Below are 21,826 nucleotides of genomic sequence, written 5' to 3' on the forward strand. Positions count from 1 at the left end.
GAATAAAAATACAAACCCATGAAATAAATTCGTTTTCACCACATAGTGAATTATTCTATGGCTCTTCGATGTGTCAACGAAGTAAATTTGTGTTACGCCACGTGCCAAATTGGATAAAATAATGCGTGATTAGTAAATGGCAAATAATAGAAGAAACGTATTTCATCGAATCATAGGTGTTTCCACTAAATACTGTTTGTGATACCATTGCATTTTAGCCGTATTAATTCAGTATTAGCCTTAACAAGTTGGTACGAGCGGTTCTCTCTCTTTAATTTAGTAGTTACGCGGAGGATAGTAACATAAATGATGTTTTACTATTAATCGTGTAATTTTAATCAAATGCACTTGATGCACGATTTGTCGATACTATGTAGTGTGATGTAGCAGGATTTAATCCTACAGGGAGAGGGAAAGAGAGAGAGAGAGAGAGAGACAAAATATCTTGTTATCTTTCTTTAATTTGTCACTATTTTGGTAAAAAATTGTACATATATTACAAACAAGTTTAAAATTTTTTAACATCCATTTGTTTGTTACACAATTTGCGCATAATTACGTTGTTTTGTGGTTATCTCATATTGTTCGCATTATGTATACAGGTATCTATAAAAAAAGAACAGTACTATGACAAATACAATCTTGAAACCCGATTATTCGTTCGCCGCTGAAAAAGAATTAAAATAGAGAGGAAGGGAAAAATCCAGAGAAAGAGGAAACAAACGATAGGAATCACAGGTTTACTTCCGGTAATTTTTCGATGTATTTACATTTACGTGTATCTATGTATACAAGATCGTTAAAAACATTAAATGTTTATGCTCGCATTACGATAATATATTCATGTATTTACATGTGTATCCATGTGTACAAGGTCGTTAAAAAACATTAAATGTTTACAGGTTTATTTTTCATATTGCCCCGCGCATCATTAATTTCGCGATTTCTTTTTTTTTGTTTTTGTTTTTTTTCTTTTACTTATCTGTGTTTCTGTGTTTGTCTCTCTTTCTCTCCCTCTCTCGCGCATACACGCGCTTACTCATTCATACTTCTCATATATTCTCTTTTACATTCAATCGTCGTAGTTTTTAAATATTTTCTCACATAACGTCGCAGTTTATGTACAAGTAGAAAAAACCTAATAACAATATCAACTTCACACCTTACACGCCATTTTAATGGTTGATACGTACATTACGCGCGTATTAAATAAAAAGACATTCGTACTGGCATAGAAGGCTGTTTTTCATCTTGTTCGCCATATGAATGTTCATGGGTCGATTTTCATAGAATCAGAAATACAAACTCTCATTATGGAAAAAAATTTTTTATCGGGTTCTTGAAAAAATCCATCGCGCACATACATGCATACATACACATACAAATTCCGTTCTCTCTGGTATGTACAACTAGAAAATACATAACACAGCTACTTATATGTGTACAAGTAACCGATTTTACAGGAAATGTACAGGAGGCGAACGGTAATATTTCACGCTTACGTTCCTTTTAGGACTTAAGTGTACATGACGCCTAGTTCTATACTCGTTGGAAGGTGTCTTTCCAATTCATTACTGAATTGATATACTTTAGATAGAATAATAAATTCAATCCACAAAAGTATTAGAGAAACTGTGATCATTACAAAATTATAAACAAATTTATAAGAGTTGAAACATACACGTAGAAATTAATAGAAACCTGTAATAAATACTACTAGCTCGTGGATGTAAAAATATCATAAATATTATGATGAAAAAAAAGAAGTCGTGCATTCTGTTTTCTCTTTTCTATCAACGTGAAATTTGTGCATTTGCATTAAAATACTTAGTAGCAACAAAAACAGATTTATTGCTTTAGATCAAAACAATCTAATAGCAAAAATCGACAACCTTCCATCGTGCAAAATATAAAAATTCTTACGTCTTGAGAATGATTTACATCTTGAGGTTGCTTTTACTAAGCGCAGACGTAAAATACATTTGGTCGTAAAACTGTACGCTTCATGCTGGAGTAAGACATTCTCAATATATCCTTCTCCTGCAGAAGGTCCTTAATCCTAATAAAAACCTATCAACGATTCTTACAAATTGCGTTCACAGTTTATGGCAACAAAAAGTAACCATGTTTTTTTTTTTTGTTAGCTATTGTGTGAGACGCGAGTCTTACTATAGTTATCGCGTAATGAAAGAGAAAAGAAATAAATTTGGACAATAGGATCAATAATTATACTAATCGCAAAATCAATAAACAAATAATTGGTAAGCACTATCGTGCTGCATTCTTTGATATCGATCACAAAATTATATGAAGGTAACGGATTTTCATTTCTTTTCTTAGAAATAAAGTGATCACATAAGGAAATACCTTAATGTCGCTTTATCTCCTACAATATTGCCAGATTCAATTTTCAACTCTTAAATTCATATTTTTTGTATGTTTAAGAGTGTATCAAAATAATTTAATTTATGACTAGTTTTGCCTCTCGGTAACCTTATCTGACAGACCATGATAAATTCCTTTGTCTCTGAAGAAAACACCCAGAGTATCGATCTGCCATGGCAAGTTAATCTGTCATACATATTTACCTAGAAAAGCTATAACCAGTATTTATAAATTTATCTTTTTCTCGTTAGATATCACATATATCCTAAATATCTTTCGATAGATTGCATTTGACACAAGTAATGAAATTCATGAAAATGCAGAATCTGGCAACGTTGTTAGCATATAGTGTTTGCAAAGTATGTGCAAGATCCTTGTAATCAGTATGTTTCGCATTCACTTCCCACATACTATATATACAAGTCGCGCTAGATAAATCTATTACGTATACTATATTATCTTACTATTCTTAAGGCTAATTTAGCTTGCTGCACACACGTGACGTGGTCCATGTGACATCTGAAGACACTGGGTGGTCAGTCGCTATCGGAGCCCACTGGATTAATTTTTTTTCTCTTCTTTGCTTGTTTTACATTCACAATTGATTCCTCCTACGGCAACACGATTAAACTCAATTAATAAAAAATACAAATATCTAAATAGTATCAAAAATAGCTACTGTAGATTATTTTTAAATTTACCTCACTACTAGATGTACTGTCCAAATGATACCGAGGAAGCGGCCTTTTTGAGCTAGACCTTTCCCTCGTATTAGCACCAGTTTTTCTATGACCTCCTTTACCACCAGCACCTCCGCCACCTCCAGCCGACGCTGCTGCATGTTTTCGTGCTGAGCTTGTTGGTGGGGGCGGAGGAGGTTCATTTTCTTCATTAACTTCCGCAAGTGCAAATAAATCTCCATAACTTTTTCTTAAAGAATCACTACTGGCTGCTTGTGCTTGTTGTAGAGCTCTTTGCATTCCTTCAGAATGATAAAGCTGCAATTCAGCGGACGACATACAATGCTGTCGTAATTGATCCAAATGACCAAGAACTTGTTCGCCAGAGGGTGTACCAGATTGTTGATTATGTTTAGGGCCAGATCGTTTCCGCTTGTTTGGACTTGTAGCAGGGTAACGAGTACTCAAAAGATTCGCAAGTAACTCACTAAGTTTTTCTTCGTAATCGCGACACCAGTAACGTAGAGCCGCTACAACAAACATGTCCCCATCCACGTTTTGCCGTGCAAGCAATTGTCGCAGAAGTTCTAACGTTGGCCTATTCAATTATTAATGTTATTAATATTGAATTAAATTTTTTATCTTTACTTACTTTTACTTTTAGATTTACTTACTTTTCTTGTTTAAGCATAAACAATATCGATGTTAATGCTTCTGCGTGATCTCGAAATTGCAATTTGGGTAAGACAGGTAAGACATAGTCAATTGGAAAATCATGGGCAAAAATAAGCTGCCAAAAACAATATTGCTCAAAAGTCTCCCAATTTAAACTTGCTGTCAAAAGTGATGTAAACGATTCCTTCTTTAACATCTTTAAGTGTCCTTGCATTATTTGACAAACCAATTCTTGTAGTTGGCATGCATCGACGGTCGAGACAACCAAATGTAATAATTGAACATTTCCAAGAGCCACATTTTGAAAACCCATGTATACATCAGGCACAAGGTAACACAGCATAAATATGTTATCTTCATGGCAGAGCTATAAAAAAATGATACATTATATACGACTAATAAAAGGATATATAAAGCAAATTAAAACAAATTACAATTTTTACAATTGTTTGTGATATTACAATTTTTAACTTTTAAAAATTACATACCTTCAAATCTGACACTAAACACGCATCTAATTTTTTTTCTCGATGTACACAAAAATCTTTATATACAGATGCTTTAACGTCATTTAACATATTACTGCAATAAAACATAATATAATAAAAAGCATACTTTCATTTGCTTATGTGTAATTTGCATTCCACTACGAACCTTGGTTCGCCTTCCCGTTTTTCTTCCTCTCTGCCCCAGACTTTCAAAAAATAAAGTAACAGATAACCTATTCTTGATTGAACGTTTTGTATCTCTGCAAGTACCCGAGCTAGCAGCTTCCGCCTATTGTCCTCTTCTTTACACAACTGAAACTGATTTCGAAACATAACAAACAATGGTGTACTTATACTATCAGTCAAGGCTTCTTCATTCAAATTATCTGATGGAAATATTTGAGATGTAATTTGTGAAGATAAGATCGTTGATATGCAAGAAGCCAGTGCTGGTATAGTTTCTGCATCTATTTCATCCTCTACAACCATTTGTACTATCCTCTCCATCGTTTGACATCTCACTTCATTGTCTGTTTCACTGTGCAAACTTTCTACAGCAGTCCTTAACTCTTCTGGTTCTAAAATTAAATTTAACTGAGATGTAATATCTTCTTTCTTCACAATACAATTTGCATTTTTTTGTTCGTTTTTCAACTTCACATTTGCTAATGGAACATCTTCTTCATCTTCTTCCTCTACTTTAGTCACTATCCTATAATGTTAAATATCCTTTAGTGATATAACTATATTTTTAAGCTGAAACATTTGAAGTACTATGTGATAGAAATATAAAACAGAATTAACCTTAATGACACTTCGTCTTCTTCATCACTAAAAGCTGGTTCCGAGTCTTGATTTAGATGATTATTTTCAACTGGTGTATTCGCTGCATTTTCCAGTGTAGCGCCTGGTGTAACATCCTTATTAAAATCCTCCATTTTACCTGAATATACAGGAACCTTATTTCCTGCTCAAAAACATCATGCAAAAACCAAAGTTAGTAAGCAATGAATGTGCTATAAGCTTAAGGGAAAGGTGAATAATAAAATTTATTAAAAGAAAAGACCAGAAAATGAGTTTTAAATGATGTTTAAAAGAGAAAGATTTGTTAAAACCATGATACATAAACCCAAAATTAATATACATATACTAATATTTTTCTGTGCTTATATCTATTTGATATGTACATTTGAATATCATCAATATTTATACTATATATATGTCGGAGATGAAAGGACATCGGAGCCTTCCCTTTGAAACTTCGGGAAAATCTCTGAACACCGTAATCTAGATTCTATCATAGGCGTAATTAAACAATTGTCGTCCTTCGATCCGATTATATTTGTTCGAGATTTGTGATAATGAGCTTGGGCTCGAGGCGATAGCCAGTCGCCGAACGTAGCCGCGGTCACGGGATGAACGCTTTGTCTAACAAAGATATGGAGTAATTCTATAGCTCTCCTTAAAAGAAATATTTGTGGCGGCACGCGACAGTAAACATTCCAACGGTATCTGTCCCGTGGCTCGCCACACGCAGACCCTATTTTTCGGATAAGACGATTACCAGATGTCGACGCATCTCCAGAGTACATGTTCAGCTAATCTGAGGACCCGTTATAAATCTTAAGATTTACTTAACTAAGGTCCTTCAAACAGATAAACAGTCTTTGTTCCAACTACGAGAAGATAGGGGAAATCTATTATCAACGGCGTCTCCCACTAGCAACTTTCCCTCGAGGGTGGCTGGCATCTTTTTCTAACCACCGATATGGAGATTGACCAATTAGCAGCAATGCCAATTTCCCTTACTTTCTGAACGAAGGCTATCCTCGACAAATCCGATGATGTCGTGTCCTTAGACATACCCCATTATAGTTTCCCTCTGTGGCATCATCGAGATGGAAATTCATTCTCTCTCGAGATCTCATCGACGAAAAGAGTAACCCCTTACTATCAGTGAATATTACGCGCCCGACTTAGATTTTGTTGAACCTAGGATCATTGTCATTAGTTTCTCGAGTATCTAATTACCACGGTTTTATGATAATCGTATTTGCACTAGTCAATATCTTCTCTATTGCATAACGACAATGTGTAATCCAAGTGGAGATGCGTTTCACACCCCTAACCCTAATTCTAATGTAAACCCGACATATATTTTTAAAACTAAATATGTACATTATATAAAAAATAGCATGATTTTAACATGTGATGAATACATAAAAATAAATAGAAACATGTTTATACATGTGCAATGGTAAGCTTTTTCAGTGCTCTGATTTTGAATGGTCTATAGAAAATAAACATGCAATATTGTGTAATAATTTTACCAGGATCTGCATTAGGTGGTAAACAGAATTCTTTGAATGTTTCTCTTATCTTGCTTCTTAATTCACGATCTAACTTGGGACTATCAAACAATGGATAAAGACTCGGCAAAACCCGTTTCTCCAAAATTTGTCGCAACGACAAAAAGATCCCATTTCTCACTTTTTCGGTTAAAGGTGGATAGAAATTTGGTATTATCTGTAAACAAAAATTATGTAAATTTTAAAACCGTAATGAAGTGTTGAGATTTACATTATCACTTACTCTGCATAAAAAGTCTAACAATGTGGCAGTGACCGGTGGATGCGATCTCATGGAATTGTGCATGACAAGGATTGCAGGTTCAATGTTCATTATGTTATCCTTCTCAGGTTCAAAAAACAACCAATCATAAAATAAAGCGAGTTTAGCATTACTTGCAGCTACAGTTGATGTACAAGTTGTAAATAACCATCCTATTACTGCCCATCGAGGTATAATATCTGAACATAATAGCTCATTTGTTGGATGAATAACACCAACAATGAATCGTATAAGGTCACATCTCAAAGATTGTGATTCTGGTGTAGCCAGGTACTGCCTTTGAAACCAATCTTGGTATCGTTTATGATTACCAAAACGGACTTGACTGGTTAAAAATACTAATTTCCTTTCCATATCTGGTGTAAGTCTAGATTGGAGAAACCTTCTAGAAGTCCTAGTTTGTAAAAGTTGAAGGACACCACTGAAATTTGGACAAAGAGACTTTGGATTGAGAAGTATGTCTTTCCAAAGTGCCTCAAATTCAGGTATCCGTGCCACATTTTGTAATAGGCGTACTAAATCTCTACAAACATTAATTATCATTTTGTTTATTACAGTCTGGCTTGCATTATAAATATAGATAAAAATATTTCACTTCATTTACCTTCCAATAACCAAACAATCAACCATACGTTCTCTTATTAAAGATACAGTAAATGTAACTTCTTTTTGACGTAAACCAGATAAATGTGGTGCATTATGATCTTCTATTAATCGTAAATAGGTATAAACAATGGATGCTACTAGAAAAGGGAATTTATCCAGCCAAGGTCGATTTTCTTGAAAAATATCTAAAAGTGCATCAACTAAAAACAAATTCCGTGGTGAAATATCACCACCAGCTGCATGCCTTAATAAACTTAAACAAAGGTTATCCACACTAGCTACACTGGTTCTTATCATCTCCCTTAACAGCCATAATAACTGACTTCTAGTCACATCGTTCAATCGTAGGTATCTTTCAAGTACTAATTGATTAAGATGTACTAACACAATTGCAAGACCATCTCGTGTAATTAATGTCAAGTCTCTGTAACTTTTTGGAGCATTTTGAGGATCTGTCAAAATGACTACCAACAATCCTAATGAAACTTCTTCATGTGTCTTATCCTTACATACAGCATTATTTAACGTATCATGGGCTTCTTTTTCAGATAGCCCTGCAGTCAGGTTTTGGAGCACTGTATAACATCTCTCGAATTTCTGAAAATAGAAAACAAGTTTTTAATATCTTGTAACAATAAAATATTTTAAAAATGTAGCATAAATAAATGTAAAAAGATATAAAAAGTGTAACATATTTAAAGTTCCGTACTAACAGACTATAAAATATTAAATAAAATTATTAATATTAACAAAAAACATTAAAAGTATTTTAATTCCAGTATTAAGTTGGCAAATTTGATAATATGTATCATTCATTATATTTTTTATTGGATTTTAGCGATTAATATTCAATTAAATTATTCATTAATATTCAATTTTCCATCAATAAGCAAGAAAAGTGAACATTAGAATTATGCAAATGATTCAAATATTGCCGCTAAGACGCGTGGTACGACGTGTGGCGCCGCGCGGTCAGCGACGTGCGCGACCGTCGCAACAATGGCGGAACCCCTAGCACCCGATACGTATCCAGTGACTATTTAAAATATTTATGTTACCTCTTCCAAGTCGTCCTTATTCTCTATGCAACTTGTGCTGAGTAGCCGGGACGCGAGAGTTTTCGTCTGTTCCATAGCTGCTGACTGGCCCACGGCCGTCCCGTGAACGTTATTCTAGGCCCTGTCGAGCCCTCAGCCCTCAGCCCTGTGCCCCTGGCCGCTTGTGCTTGCCTCCGTGCATCGTGATCGTCTCACTGCCTGTTCGCTCTCTATCTTTCTCTCTCTCTCTCTCTCTCTCTTCCACCTTCCCCACTCTTCGTCTCTCGCGCGGTCTCTTCACTCTGTTTATTCCTTACCACGGACCTCCCCGACTCCCTGAACTGTCCCGATGCGATTGCGCATTGATACATGCGCCTCGTCTCTTTTCGGCCTCGCTTCGTGACGTGATCGCTCCCCACTACTAACACCAATCACTTGCTTACCAATCGCAACCTACCAATCCGTATACACTGATGGATATTGGTGGGGATACCGTAGAAAAGTAGTGCGGCTAACAGGAACGTATTTATTAAAGGCGCGCATCCAGAGGACGGTCACCTCAAAGTGTCTCTGAACCTTCGAAGCAGTGTACTCACTATGCCAAACTTCGTGCAAAAGGGTTTAGTCTTCCCGCGTTTAAACGGTTCGTTTCAGGTGTCACACGATCGTGTATTGATTATTTTTTTCTTGTACAGACTATAGAACTGTATGTACGCATATATTCATACAATTATATTGCAAATACTTCATTACGCAAAGACACACTGATGTTTATTGTTATTGGAACAGATGTAACGTACAATGCATTAATATGCACATATCACTTTGCGTTACAATAGTATTACAATCAAGTGAAAAATAATAAAAGTTCTTTGCGACTTGAATCGTTAAGTTACGAAATACAAATATTAATGAATTCTAGTAAACCGCTGCATGCATTTGAAAGTTTCAGGTCAACAATAAGACATACAATAGAAGATACACGTACATACACGTATACGCAACTGTTACAGTATCTAACTTTAAAGACTAAGTAAAATAGAATAACACGTCGTTAAAATGAAATCAATAATAAATTTGTAGGAAGTGAGAATGGTACCACGAGGTCATCGGCATCTTGACTTCAAATTACGTAGAACTTTATAAAAATAACTCAATCATTGTTATAACATTGGAAACTACCAAAAATTAAATTTTGTAAATGAATGTATATAACTTTCTTTAAAAATTCATATATTTTAAAAAATAGAAAGATATATATTTAAACAACATAGTTCATAGAAAGAATTACACCAAAAATTATGAAAATTGTTCACATTGGTGACGCTTAAGTCTACCATTTACTTTATCGTAGATACATCCCTGCGGTTTGTGCCTGCGCATGCGCGTATCTGTACGCACGAAGAGGTACTCGACTAATCGCATCGGGTGCCCTGGCCACGCTTCCCGCTCTTCGTTTCCTCGTGTTATTTAGTGAACGTCTTTACGTTCTTTTCCGAATTCTTGTCATTTTGTGGTTACCCAAACGTCACGCGATACCTTTGAATTTTGCGCATTAGTTATAATCGTATATATTAAACACATCCTCTGGGTATATAGAATTTCTGCGCATCAATACGTTCGTGCAACGTCAACCTAACCCCCAATAAGTGCAGGAGCCACGGACCTGACATTCCATTACGATGTATAAGGCTTTCCTCCAGGTATCCGTGGTGCTATAACCCCATTTTCCTTTCTCTTTCTTCTTCTAATACACATATGCGTATGCATACTCATTTTCATTTCCTATTACGATTACTTTTTCGTTATTTGGTTATGATTCGACTCGAGGTCATCTCTAGCTTGTTAAGTTTGTACAGATGTAGAAACTCTGTTGCTTCGAGTTCATAGATATTAATAAATAAAATTAGAAGAGAGTTATGGTATTCGATTTTTGTCGCTTTAATTTAGTATTTGAACAACATATGTTAATTCGTTGCGTTGGATCGTAATAAAAGTTAATTAGGAATACAGATATTAATGTACGAGATTTTTAAACTTTCTATTCGACGTTGAAATGATTGTTGCAACGAAAATTTTATTAGAGAAAAACGGTTTTATTCAAATTGCGTACTATTATATCTTGGTTTAATTTTTAATTTACTCAACTATGATTCAACTATGTATATTACTTTCATATCTTGTATTTTACTAATATTTTTTATTGTAATACAAAATAAACAGCGAAATAAAAAAGTGTATATTATCAGTCTTTTTACAAACTTGATAAAAAAATGCTTGGTTTTATATATTATTAATCAAACACTCAGATGTATACCCTTCGAAGGTTCCAAGAGGAATAGCCCTGCTGAACATTTTACGATTGTACAATGCTTGCTTACTTACTTGTAAACGTCAATGAACGCATGCGCATAAGAGAGTACCGTGAATAGTCTGTCATCAGGATCGTATATAAGATGGAGACACAAAAGAGGGAAACATACCCAAAATATAGTAAAATAATTTATCTCAATTTCATTAGTAAAATTTACGATTTGTTCAAGTAATTATATCGTTTCACACGTCATAAGAAGTTAAAAATAGATTAAACGTTTTAAGAAATAAAAGAACGTTATTCTATAACAAAGTTATTGATTTTTTAATATTCTATAAAAACCTACTGCTTGATATATTAATATTATTTTTTCAACGAAAATTTACAGATTATGTAGGCATCATAAACTTTGATCTATCTCATTAACTTTCTTACGGTGATCTATCGCGCTGTTATATTTATTACTTCTTACAATTGCATATAAACGTATAAGCAAATTTAATATTTATTCAAGAAAAGATAACATGTGCTAATAGTCCGAGGCGCAATGTTCTATAATTCATTCAAACATTTTATGCTAACAGAACTATTATATATCTATGTTCGTTGTTGTATATCTATCAATCGTAAACAATTCGAAAGAATATGTACGTACTTAGTAAGTAACAGCTTGTACATTTGAATTTGCTTAATGAGCTCTCAGTGATCTACGGATAACTGAGTTCGGAGCACCTGGCGCACAGCCAATGCGGTTGAGAAAAACGTGTTAGTATCACTAACATCTTTCATTAAGGACAGATACATATTGTACATACATATATGTATGTATTCTTTGTATTTCGCATATAACAATTTTATATTTAAAGAATTCATATGATAATTTTTATACAATATGTATTGTTAAATATATATATGATGTATTTATTATATTTAATATAAAAATTTTTTTTTCTATTTTTTCATTTTTGTATGGAATGTCAAAAATTTTGTGGGTTTAATGTACATGAAAATGTATTCTCGTTATATTCGTAGTTGAATAATATATAAATAATGTTAATAATTAATTTACAAGAGATTCAGCCATGCATTTGCTACGATATTGATTCGTTACATTGGAATTAATATAATTCATCGCATAACGGGTTATACATGGAAGAATAATATAATGATGCTTACCGAACTGAGTATAGTATATGTATTGCGATTAAATAAAAAATTATCATTATTATGTATAATTGCTAATTACATGTCTTTATGGAGGTGAAATACGATATTAATGACAATATGCATACATATTTCAGCCGATTAATTTTAAAATGATGTACGGGAAAATGGTCAATTTACAAAGGGTTATAATATAGTGTAATTGTCACATAATAATAGCTTAGTTTGCGAAAAAATTCGATAGATTTCAATAATTTAATCTAATCGACTTTAAAGAATAATAGAAGCACATCAAATAATTACATGAAATTCCTGAATCTAATATTTCTGCTTCTAAATGTTACTATTAAATATTCACATTTTCCTATCTATATATATAATCTATGCACATAAATAGTTCTCACGAAGTAACTTAATAAGATTAAGCTTACTATAAGTCATATCTATATCAAAAATTCTTGGATACTTAGCAACAGTATTGAATTACTAAAATCATTAAAATAAAAGAGATATTCTATAGAAGTATAAGAAGAATAAGAGACAATTCTATAGAAGTGTATTTGGGAAATTTAATATTAATTGTGTTTTAACTTATGCACATTCATACTTGTGATAGAGACTTAGTATGCAATATATTTAATGTTTAAAATTTAAATAATATGGTTCATTGTATATGTATATATTAAATGCATATATTAAGAAATTCTGAATTTTCATTGGTTATTATATGAAACAAGAAATTAAACAGTTGTTATGCAATTGATTATATTTAGTTAGAATATTTCTTACGTTTATTGTGACAAATAGTGCAAAAAGTTGAGTGTAAATAATTATTCTTTATATTAAGAATAAGATATTCGTTGTATGAATCAGATAAAGGTAATGTGTTTAAATTATTTGATCCTACGATATGACCGTGACAAAGTATAAATGGCACAAATTACTTTTCGCCAATATTTATCAAAATTGAGACATTTCATATTTTTAAATATTGATATAATTTATATAACGATTAAAGATCTTCTTATGATTTGAAATTTAGAATTATTTGTACTACTTAACTTACCAATTATTATATTATCATTGCAGCCTTATTTCTTGTGATACATCTCAAAAGGATTAAAATAATATATTTGTAATACATGGACTCGATTATTAATTAGGAAATGTTGCTCTATATAAGAATTTCTAAACATAAAATATGGGGAAATATAGAAATTCTGGCACATGTTCTCAATACTTTAAAATCGTTTAACGGTAACTGAAGTATAAAATGTAAACAGTACCAATAAAACCTTCTGTCAATGCAATAACATTGATCATAAACATTCAGTGCATTCTTGAGATGCTAAAAAGTGTATAAATTTAAAATTTACATAAAAATGTATGTAAGTCATTATTAATATTATTATTATCAAAGCACACTACGATTTTCCTTTCCTGAATCTTTGTCGTGCTTGTGCTTTACTATATTTTGAATGTTTTTCCTTCTCGTTATTCATTTCTGCTTCAACATCATCAAATTCTTCTTTATTACCACCAAAGAGATCCGTTGGAGGTTCCAAAAGTGATTTTCTTTGGCACTTTACAAAATAACGGAATCCCTTTGCAATGCCAAAACCTAGCATTGCTATAGACATCGTTAATAAGGCCATCAAAAGAGGATGCTGCATCCAATGAAAAAGAACGAAATAACCATTATAAGCATTCATCTTAACATTGATTTCTAAGAATATTAAACTGATACATATACCGTTAATGTGGGTTTATTTGTAAAAACATAATCAGCAATTACAACTATTACTCCAAGTATGATACCAACACCAGCACCAAGCCAGGGTATTTGTTGATCAGCTACAAAATAATTTACCATATTAAAACCTCATATGAGACATTTTCATTATAATTATCTAAATATCTTGAATGCTATACCTCGTTTGTCTTTAATTAATAATTGTGTTACTCTGCTCATTGCTTCCAAAATCGTTGGTTCATTTGGTTGAAAGGATAAAGCTTTATTGTAAGATTGAAGTGCTTCACTGAAGCGGAAGGTTTGTGACTCTACTTCAGCCTTTCTAAAATAACCCTACAAAAATTTTGGATATACTTGTGTTATAATATACTTATTGAAGTGTTTTATAAAAAGCACTCCTGTACCTTGGTCCAATCAGGTTTTAATTGAATTGTCATTAATGCATCTTCCATTGCAAAATGATATTGTTGTAATTTTAAAAATGCAAATGATCGATTACTATACAAGGAGTAATTTTTTGGGTCTAGTTTAATGGCATGAGTGTAATGAAACATAGCCTCTTCATATTTTTGTTCTTTCACGCACGCGTTTCCGCGTTCCTTGAAGATTTGTACCTTCAATGAAATTGAGATAATGTAATAAGTGAATCACTGCAATGTTAACTTTAAATTCTTTCACACAACATAATATCATTAATACAACATTTTGTATCAATTTAGATCATAAAATCTTGCAATAAATACAATTATGTAGTCACCAAATAAAAAGTGTAAATACTAAAATATAGATATGAAACTTACAAATGCTTACCTCTGCTTCCCGTGTGTTCGACATAATTTACAATGACTTTGGCAATCGGTTACTTAAAATAAGTTTTTTAAATTATGTAACATACGCGTTATCATTGTCCTTCGGGAAAGTTCTAAGTAACCTGTTATCTAAATATAAGAAATAGTCAACAACAAGAACCAGCCGAAACACCTGCCATGACTTTTTCACCGGTAAGTACATGCGCAGCGAGCATTGACATGTGATACTGCACTGCGCATAAACCTTCTACCTAGTCGTCGCAGTCGTCAGCTGCAAACTGTAGTACTTTGTTGAGTTTAACTAGAACAAGAACAGACGTTGATTCTATTCTTTCTGATACTTGAAGTTTTTCCATTGGATATTGTTGAAGAGACATCCGTATAAAAATGAGTTAACGATTTTCACAAAGTGAGCATAATTTTGTGACACGATCTTAAATAGTTGAATAGTTGTCAATAAAAGGTTACGCTTATACTTACGTTTCGATGAAAAACATTTTTGATTATTAAATTAGATTATGTACATATAATGTAAGATTAAGATAAAACGAAATAAAGATATAAACTTATTTATCTATGTTATGTTTATACAACTCCTCTTAACGTACAATGAAACTCGTGCAAAAGAAGTTTGTAAGGAATTTCGAGTGATGCAGGACGTTCAACGGCGAAAGAATATAAGAACTAAGAAAAAATAGAAAAGGAAACACAAATATATTTTTTGTCATCATTTTAATGTTTGAAATTCTCCATTTCATACAAATTAAGTGGGGGCATTATAATACAAACTTAAAATATATACATCGATATTTCGTAAAACATCTCAAATAACTATGCAACTCATTCATTTAATCCATAATCTATAGATCTCTTTCCGTTATTATTGATTTATTTATTTACTTTTTTTTTGTATGCTCGAATCTACTTCGTGTATACTGTGCAACGAAACTGGCAAGTCGTTTGAATAAATATTTTTTTGTTTTTTTAGTTTTTTTTTTTTGCTTAATTAGCCGCCAAAATGAATCACGGCCGTTGTATTTTTTAATAAAGAGCGTTCATAGTAAATGGAGAATCGAATACGAGCTCATTTTTTGTCAGTTCGACGAATGGAACTTGAGGTTTCTCGACATTAATGACGAAATGAACCTCTATTCGGATTATCGACGAAACGACAGGCACTAATAGCGAGTGTCGAAATTACTTTATCCAGATCGATTATTTACATCGATCGCTCGAGAGCAATAACCTTTATCGTAAAACCGTAGTTTCGGATCGATTTTTCATTTCTTTTTCTTTTTCGATGACTTAACTCGATGACATTTGCTCGTTCGTCTTCTACTAATACATATATCGTCACGATATTTTCGGCCATGAATATATCTTAGCGAAAATAACGAATGTAGTGACCATTTCTCGAGCACAATATGAAAAAAAGAATCGATACAGCGGACAGATTAAGAATTCTTACGATTATTGGAGGACAAATGGCAAACATTTGCTTTCTCGCCAAGTTGCTGTACTTATTATTGCCCAAGTGGGACGGAAGTCACGGATGATTTGGCACTCCTGTTTTAATTTGCTAACGCCTATTCACCTGCACGTTCCTTTTTCTTCCACTTTTCCCTGCGTGTCTTTTTTCTTTTTATTCCATCATTCTTTTAATAGATGCAAATTAATAACAAATTGTGAAATAAACACATGTGGAGAAATGATTACTATTCGATACAAAACACATTTATCAATTAGAAATCGTACAATTTCGCTTGCCTGTTCTCACCAAATCTCAACAAAGAAATGAACAGATTTTAAAACAATGTTACGCAAGTTTGTCGGATACAATGGAATACGGTTGACTTAAGTGAGAACAGGATGATTTAAGTATGCACGCAGAACGCGACAAAACAGAACAAAAAAGAACAAGCAGGAAAGAGATGAATCCGCACCGGGACGAAAACTCGTTTTCTACGCGCAATCACGTGCGCGATTCGATCGTTGAGTCGATCCGATTCTCCATTCGCCGTGTTACAATACGCTTTTCAACTTTTTTTTCCTTTTTGTTTTTCTTTTGTTTCCTTATGCACAACCCACATCAGTATTGTTATTCGTTACTGTAAATTGTAAGTGTAAATTGATATTTGTTTTGTCCACTCTTAAAATACATTTTATACATACTCCGTCTACATTCTCTCATATAGTTGTCACCATAATCGTCGTCGTAATCAATAAATCGTTAAGCAGTAGTCGTCATCAAGAAAAAAACACAATGTACCATAATACATACATATATAATATATAATTATATATGTATATATATAATTATATATATACTTATATATAATATATAATTATATATATATATACTTATATATGTATATATAATTATATATATATACTTATATATGTATATATAATTATATATATAATTATATATATATATTAAAATTTGTTGACATACTCGCTCTCTTTCTCTTCATTCGGCAAAAAGAACATCATCATTCTTTTTATGCGTCAATCATATCTCTATTACGCTCGCAAGTTCTCTCATCGTCATCCTCTCTTACTTCTTTTCCGTTTTTTCGCGTTTTGAGTGACATTCTGGTTTCTTTCATTTTATTCTCGTTCGATATTTCCACGCGTATTTTATTTAACACGCATGATTCTTACTTTTCTTCTTCTTTTGCTGTCAAGTAAAACAGAAAGAAGCATGCGGGGGAAACGGCCGGAAGTACGCGTGAAACAGAATCGTAGCAGGAAGTGGAGGAAGTTGTTTCGCGCAATGGTGTCTCGGTTCTGTGTGCGTCACTCGCCGATAATAACGAACCGGAGAGTCCACCATAGGAAAGGGATCTCTCTGCCTTTCGCTCTCTTTTTCTTTCTCAAGTTCTATCGCACTCCCTCTTTCTCTTTCTTCCTCTCTAGTTTTCGCTCTTTTTCCACCGATACACCGTATTCGTTGCTACTACCAACTACTACACTATAAGCTGCATGCTTCGTCGACGACTTATGATCATCTTACCACTTACCAGGCACGTTTCAATTCTTGGACACACGAGAGATCGCTTTACTCCGCACATTACAGCGATGCTACACGATTCTATTTACGGGGAATATCTACCAATATCGAACTCAATTGTGCTAAACACATATTATTTTAGGTATTAATTAGACATTAGACATTGAATTCGTTTGTGTGTAAATATGTATCTCGGTAGTAGCTGAAGACATAACCTTAACATCGTTACTAACATATTTTCTTTTTTAGTATTTTCAACAAAAATTGTTGTATTCAAGAATTCATGGAAGAGAATATTAATCGAAGCAACTAGAGAATTTACATATATATGATAATGACTTCGTGCGACGTATCCCGAACAGCCATAGCTATTACGGAACATTGTATTGTAGAGATAATATATACACGCTCGCATAAGGCAACAATCACACGAGCGTTTTCTAGACTGTTATACTTTTTGATTAAAACACCTGCTTGCACTATTCGAATGATATGATTCAATGAACAACTATTCGATTTAGGTGTTTGCAATACGTTTACAGGATGCAAACAATCGGCCAAACAGTTCAAATAATCGATACTCGTTTTGCACTTTCGATGAACTTACATGTGCCGAATGTTTCGTGTTGTTTAATTACATTATTGAACATGAAGTTCACTGTACGATGTCAGGATTTCAGCTACTGACGTCGATACGACTTGCCAATTAATCATTGATAATTTTTCATTTTTAGCGTGTCTTATGCACTTGACGTTTGAAAGAAAAATGTTCCCCTCTTACAGAAGACGCAATTTTTCCTCTCAACGGGTTATTTGCACTTGGAACTGAACATTGATTTCAAAATGCCGCAACATTGCACGTCCCAATGTAAAACTCGAAGATAACTCAATCGAAAGGTTAACATATGTACGTAATAACATTAATAATAATAATGAATGGTAATAATAATAGTTATCGTAATAGCAATAATAGTAATAGTAATTGCAATAATTAGCGGAAGAAGAAACGAGGAGTTTGACGAGAAAAAGGAAGCGAATTGGAATATAATCAACAGAGGAAGAAAGAATGGATCTTGTTTCTTGCTTTCCCCCTGCCGTGTATCTCGTAATTGTTCGGGTATTCGGAAAGGCATATACGACACATCACTTCTTCCATTTATAATCGTTTATAAATCGATTTAAATCGTTTTCTTCCGTTATCGATAATGTTCCACGCGGTCGTTCATCACGCTCGTCATTCTTCGCCAACAATATTTAAATTCTTCTCTCTATCCACATCCATTTGCCTTTGTATATATATACTATATATATGCATACGTAATAATCGCAAATACAACTATATAATGAATATATAAGCGTTTGTCAGGGGGGGCAATGCAGTCGTCATCAATAAAAAGAGTCACGGGTTACATTATACACCTATCCACGAGACAATCGTTCCCGTCGGATCGTCCAACCGCCCTGTGTTGTATACTTGCGTATTTTGCGCATTGTGTGTATGATTGTTGTACCTCCATTTTTACTCGTCATGTCGGACCTACACGAGTGCGAACCGAAGGAAAGAGATAAAAAAGAAGAGAATAGGAAAAACAACGCTTTTCGTTCCTTCTTCTATATCGTCGTCGTCGTCATTCTATTCCCTCTGTTCCTCTTCATTTTCACAGATAATGGAAAGGAATCGCTCGTTTTCGATCGTCGAAAGACAATATTGACCTCGATCGGTAAGGACGAGGTTGTCCTTACAAGGACAATGAAAGCTGCCGAAGCGGTCATGCTGCCTTTCATACGTTTTCTTAAGTCACCGTATTCTATAAATCGATTCAGTCGTCGAGTATGCGAGGTGATATACATACATACTTAATAAGCACTTAGAGAACACTTCCCTGATAGTATGCAATACATATTTTTTGTGTTTCTCGATGGTACACAGCGAGGGATCGGTTTCGTAATCGTCCTATGAACAGAAGGCAATTATCGTCGTTTTCCTCGTCATTGAAGCCGACGAAATCGAGTTTGATACATTTTTTTTATGATTACGACATCGGTCCCCGATTTTTTGTTATTATTCTTTTTGCTATTTTTTTTTATATTTTTGCTGTTACTTTTCTACTATCTCTACGAGCTAACCCTTAGTTTGATATGGGTAATAAAAATCATGTTTCTTCGTCCTTCTTCATGATTTCTTCTGATTTTCTTCACCGTTACAAAATATTGTGCGCAGTCATACGTGATCTTTAGTCATTACGCGTTTTCTGTACTTTCTCTTTTTCGCGTATCACGAAGCTTCCTCTTTTGCGTTTAGCCCGAGACTTCGTTCCTCGCTCAAGTATTTCATGGCAATAGAAGGTTTTCACAATTGGGTAAGTGCCTCGAAGACCTCGATACAACGGGACGAAAAGAATTATCAAACGAAAAAGATCGAGTATTACTTGTATTTGGTTTTCAAGTTATTATCGATCGATATACTATGTTACTAATAATACCAACTATCCGGTACAAAATAAATGTTCGTCGAATCTCTTTCGTTTCAATTCGGAAGCTTCATGATGTATTTGAGTAAAGTTTGAAGTCATCCAATATCTATATGTACCCCTAAAGTTATTCATGTACTATACAAATAATATCGCATAGATTTTCAAGATTAATGAACGTTATGTACAGAAAAATGGTGAATTCGTTACAACCTAACCTCTTAGATATATTTTAAACGTCGCTCCTCCTCTACCCGACACATGCTCGATACACAAGTATTAACATGAATTCTATGGTAAGGTTATGCAACAATATATATTCTCTACGTTGCACATTTGCAAGAATCGATTTGCACATATCCAAAGGTCAGCTCGTACGACGCATCGTTATAATTAACTAAACCTCAGGCATCAACGTTTTGTCGTGATAGTGATAATGTTTACTATTAATTTCCAGTGTGTATCAGATGGAAACGATATAACACGCGCGAAAAATCAATTAGGAACTATTAATTTACATTGTTTCAAGCGTATAATTCGAAACGTTTTCTGGGAAATGAGGATTTCAAACTTCTCTGAGGAACGTGAGATATTACTTCTTTTTATCTTTTTTAAAAGTATACATGTTATAACTTTTAACAATTACAGATTCATTTTTCATATGACAATTATTATTGAACAAGTAGCAACAAAGATTATCATATAGTTTTAATAAAAGATCTCGATTTGGAAATTAATAATGTCTGCAATTTAAGATTTAAAATAGTTTTACAAAACGGTGCGTTCCTGAGTATGACTATATCAATGGACATTGGTCCATTTACGATCGCGTTATATTATTTCCACCTCATATGCGGGAAAAATTCAAAGATCATTTATCTTCTATCGATATACTCAACGCATTCATTAAGCTATGAGAATTGCGAAATGCGTGCATCTATTCCACGATATTGTATACTGCATCATCCGATTTGAAGGCAACGGCGAACGAACAATTCATTTCACGTCATCGTATCAAAGAAACTAACACTCCGATTCACCGTGTGAAATCAGACAACAAACATAGAATCAACGAAAAGAGAAAATGGCGATGGTCAAAATGAGGTTCCATTGCATCGTGTCGCGGACGAAACAGGTCTTCGGCCTATGAGAAACTCCGCCACACTGAATCATCATCGAACGAAATCTGTACGCAACCTACGTCATTACAAAGATTCTAACATCACAGTCAAAAAATATAGTACTACGCGATAAACAGATGCGTTACAGTAGTACTTCGCTAATTAACCACGGCTCAGGATCTTATTTGTCCAATTATAGGGGAAGATATACTTCTAAGAAGTCTCCAGTATCTTTCTTTTCATAATCAGTTAAATATGAGTGAAATGCAGATACCTGACGTATTTGGTTGTTGTTTCGCATACGTAACACCAGAGGCTCTCTCCAATGATTAGTGGAGATAGCAACGGCCAGTTAATGAGGCACTACTGTATTAACGCTCACCCGGTAACTCACTCATCGGCAATGCTTTATATGTATACCAGCTACCACGTTAGCAGGGAAGAAAAATAATAACAATACTAAGCAACAATTCCAGGCGCAGGTTATGCCCATTTTCTTGTCCAATCGTTTGTTTTCACGATTACCCTCTCTCTTCCCCCTCTTTATTACGAACGATGACAAACGATTCAAAAGTTGTAACGCTAAAAGAATCTAATTCGAGGCACTCGTTGGGAATATTTCTTTCGAGAAGCAACGTTAGAAAATTTGTTCGTTGTACGCGGTACTTTTTAAAAAGCA

General features: G+C 33.7%; 2 protein-coding genes across 4 annotated transcripts; both read right to left on the reverse strand.

Moving 5' to 3' along the window:
• Window positions 1-443: 443 nt before the first annotated feature.
• On the reverse strand, window positions 444-8,869 carry LOC126874436 (integrator complex subunit 3). Of its 2 annotated transcripts, none has more exons than XM_050636510.1 (10): window positions 8,524-8,869; window positions 7,464-8,062; window positions 6,821-7,382; window positions 6,559-6,754; window positions 5,033-5,171; window positions 4,395-4,940; window positions 4,229-4,322; window positions 3,740-4,107; window positions 3,087-3,663; window positions 444-2,996 (listed from the first exon to the last, which is right to left on the reverse strand). In XM_050636510.1, exons 1-10 carry the CDS (start codon window positions 8,596-8,598, stop codon window positions 2,922-2,924), a joined length of 3,231 nt encoding a protein of 1,076 aa, XP_050492467.1. In that variant the 5' UTR covers window positions 8,599-8,869; the 3' UTR covers window positions 444-2,921. The 2 variants fall into 2 exon arrangements, with proteins under 2 accessions (XP_050492467.1, XP_050492457.1); XM_050636500.1 differs by having other exon boundaries at window positions 5,033-5,198.
• Window positions 8,870-9,714: 845 nt separating this feature from the next.
• On the reverse strand, window positions 9,715-15,107 carry LOC126874531 (tetratricopeptide repeat protein 31-like). Of its 2 annotated transcripts, none has more exons than XM_050636756.1 (5): window positions 14,534-15,107; window positions 14,138-14,347; window positions 13,913-14,066; window positions 13,734-13,834; window positions 9,715-13,647 (listed from the first exon to the last, which is right to left on the reverse strand). In XM_050636756.1, the coding sequence occupies exons 2-5, from the start codon at window positions 14,285-14,287 to the stop codon at window positions 13,405-13,407; spliced, it is 648 nt and encodes a 215-aa protein (XP_050492713.1). In that variant the 5' UTR covers window positions 14,288-14,347; window positions 14,534-15,107; the 3' UTR covers window positions 9,715-13,404. The 2 variants fall into 2 exon arrangements, with proteins under 2 accessions (XP_050492713.1, XP_050492703.1); XM_050636746.1 differs by having other exon boundaries at window positions 14,544-15,105.
• Between the last annotated feature and the right edge of the window lie 6,719 nt (window positions 15,108-21,826).

The sequence above is a fragment of the Bombus huntii genome, chromosome 2 (assembly GCF_024542735.1).
Source record: "Bombus huntii isolate Logan2020A chromosome 2, iyBomHunt1.1, whole genome shotgun sequence".
Classification (NCBI taxonomy): Eukaryota; Metazoa; Arthropoda; class Insecta; order Hymenoptera; family Apidae; genus Bombus; species Bombus huntii.

Excerpts from the sequence above, each read along its gene's own strand:
- LOC126874436 (XM_050636500.1), bottom strand. The coding sequence starts at position 8,598 with ATGGAACAGACGAAAACTCTCGCGTCCCGGCTACTCAGCACAAGTTGC. Across the intron at positions 5,199-6,558 it reads ACCACCTAATGCAGATCCTG|CAGGAAATAAGGTTCCTGTA; the intron begins GTAAAATTATTA and ends GATGTTTTTGAG. Across the intron at positions 2,997-3,086 it reads ACAGTACATCTAGTAGTGAG|GAGGAATCAATTGTGAATGT; the intron begins GTAAATTTAAAA and ends GTGTTGCCGTAG.
- LOC126874531 (XM_050636746.1), bottom strand. The coding sequence starts at position 14,567 with ATGTCGAACACACGGGAAGCAGAG. Across the intron at positions 14,067-14,137 it reads TAAAACCTGATTGGACCAAG|GGTTATTTTAGAAAGGCTGA; the intron begins GTACAGGAGTGC and ends AAATTTTTGTAG. Across the intron at positions 13,648-13,733 it reads CAAATAAACCCACATTAACG|CATCCTCTTTTGATGGCCTT; the intron begins GTATATGTATCA and ends CATTGGATGCAG.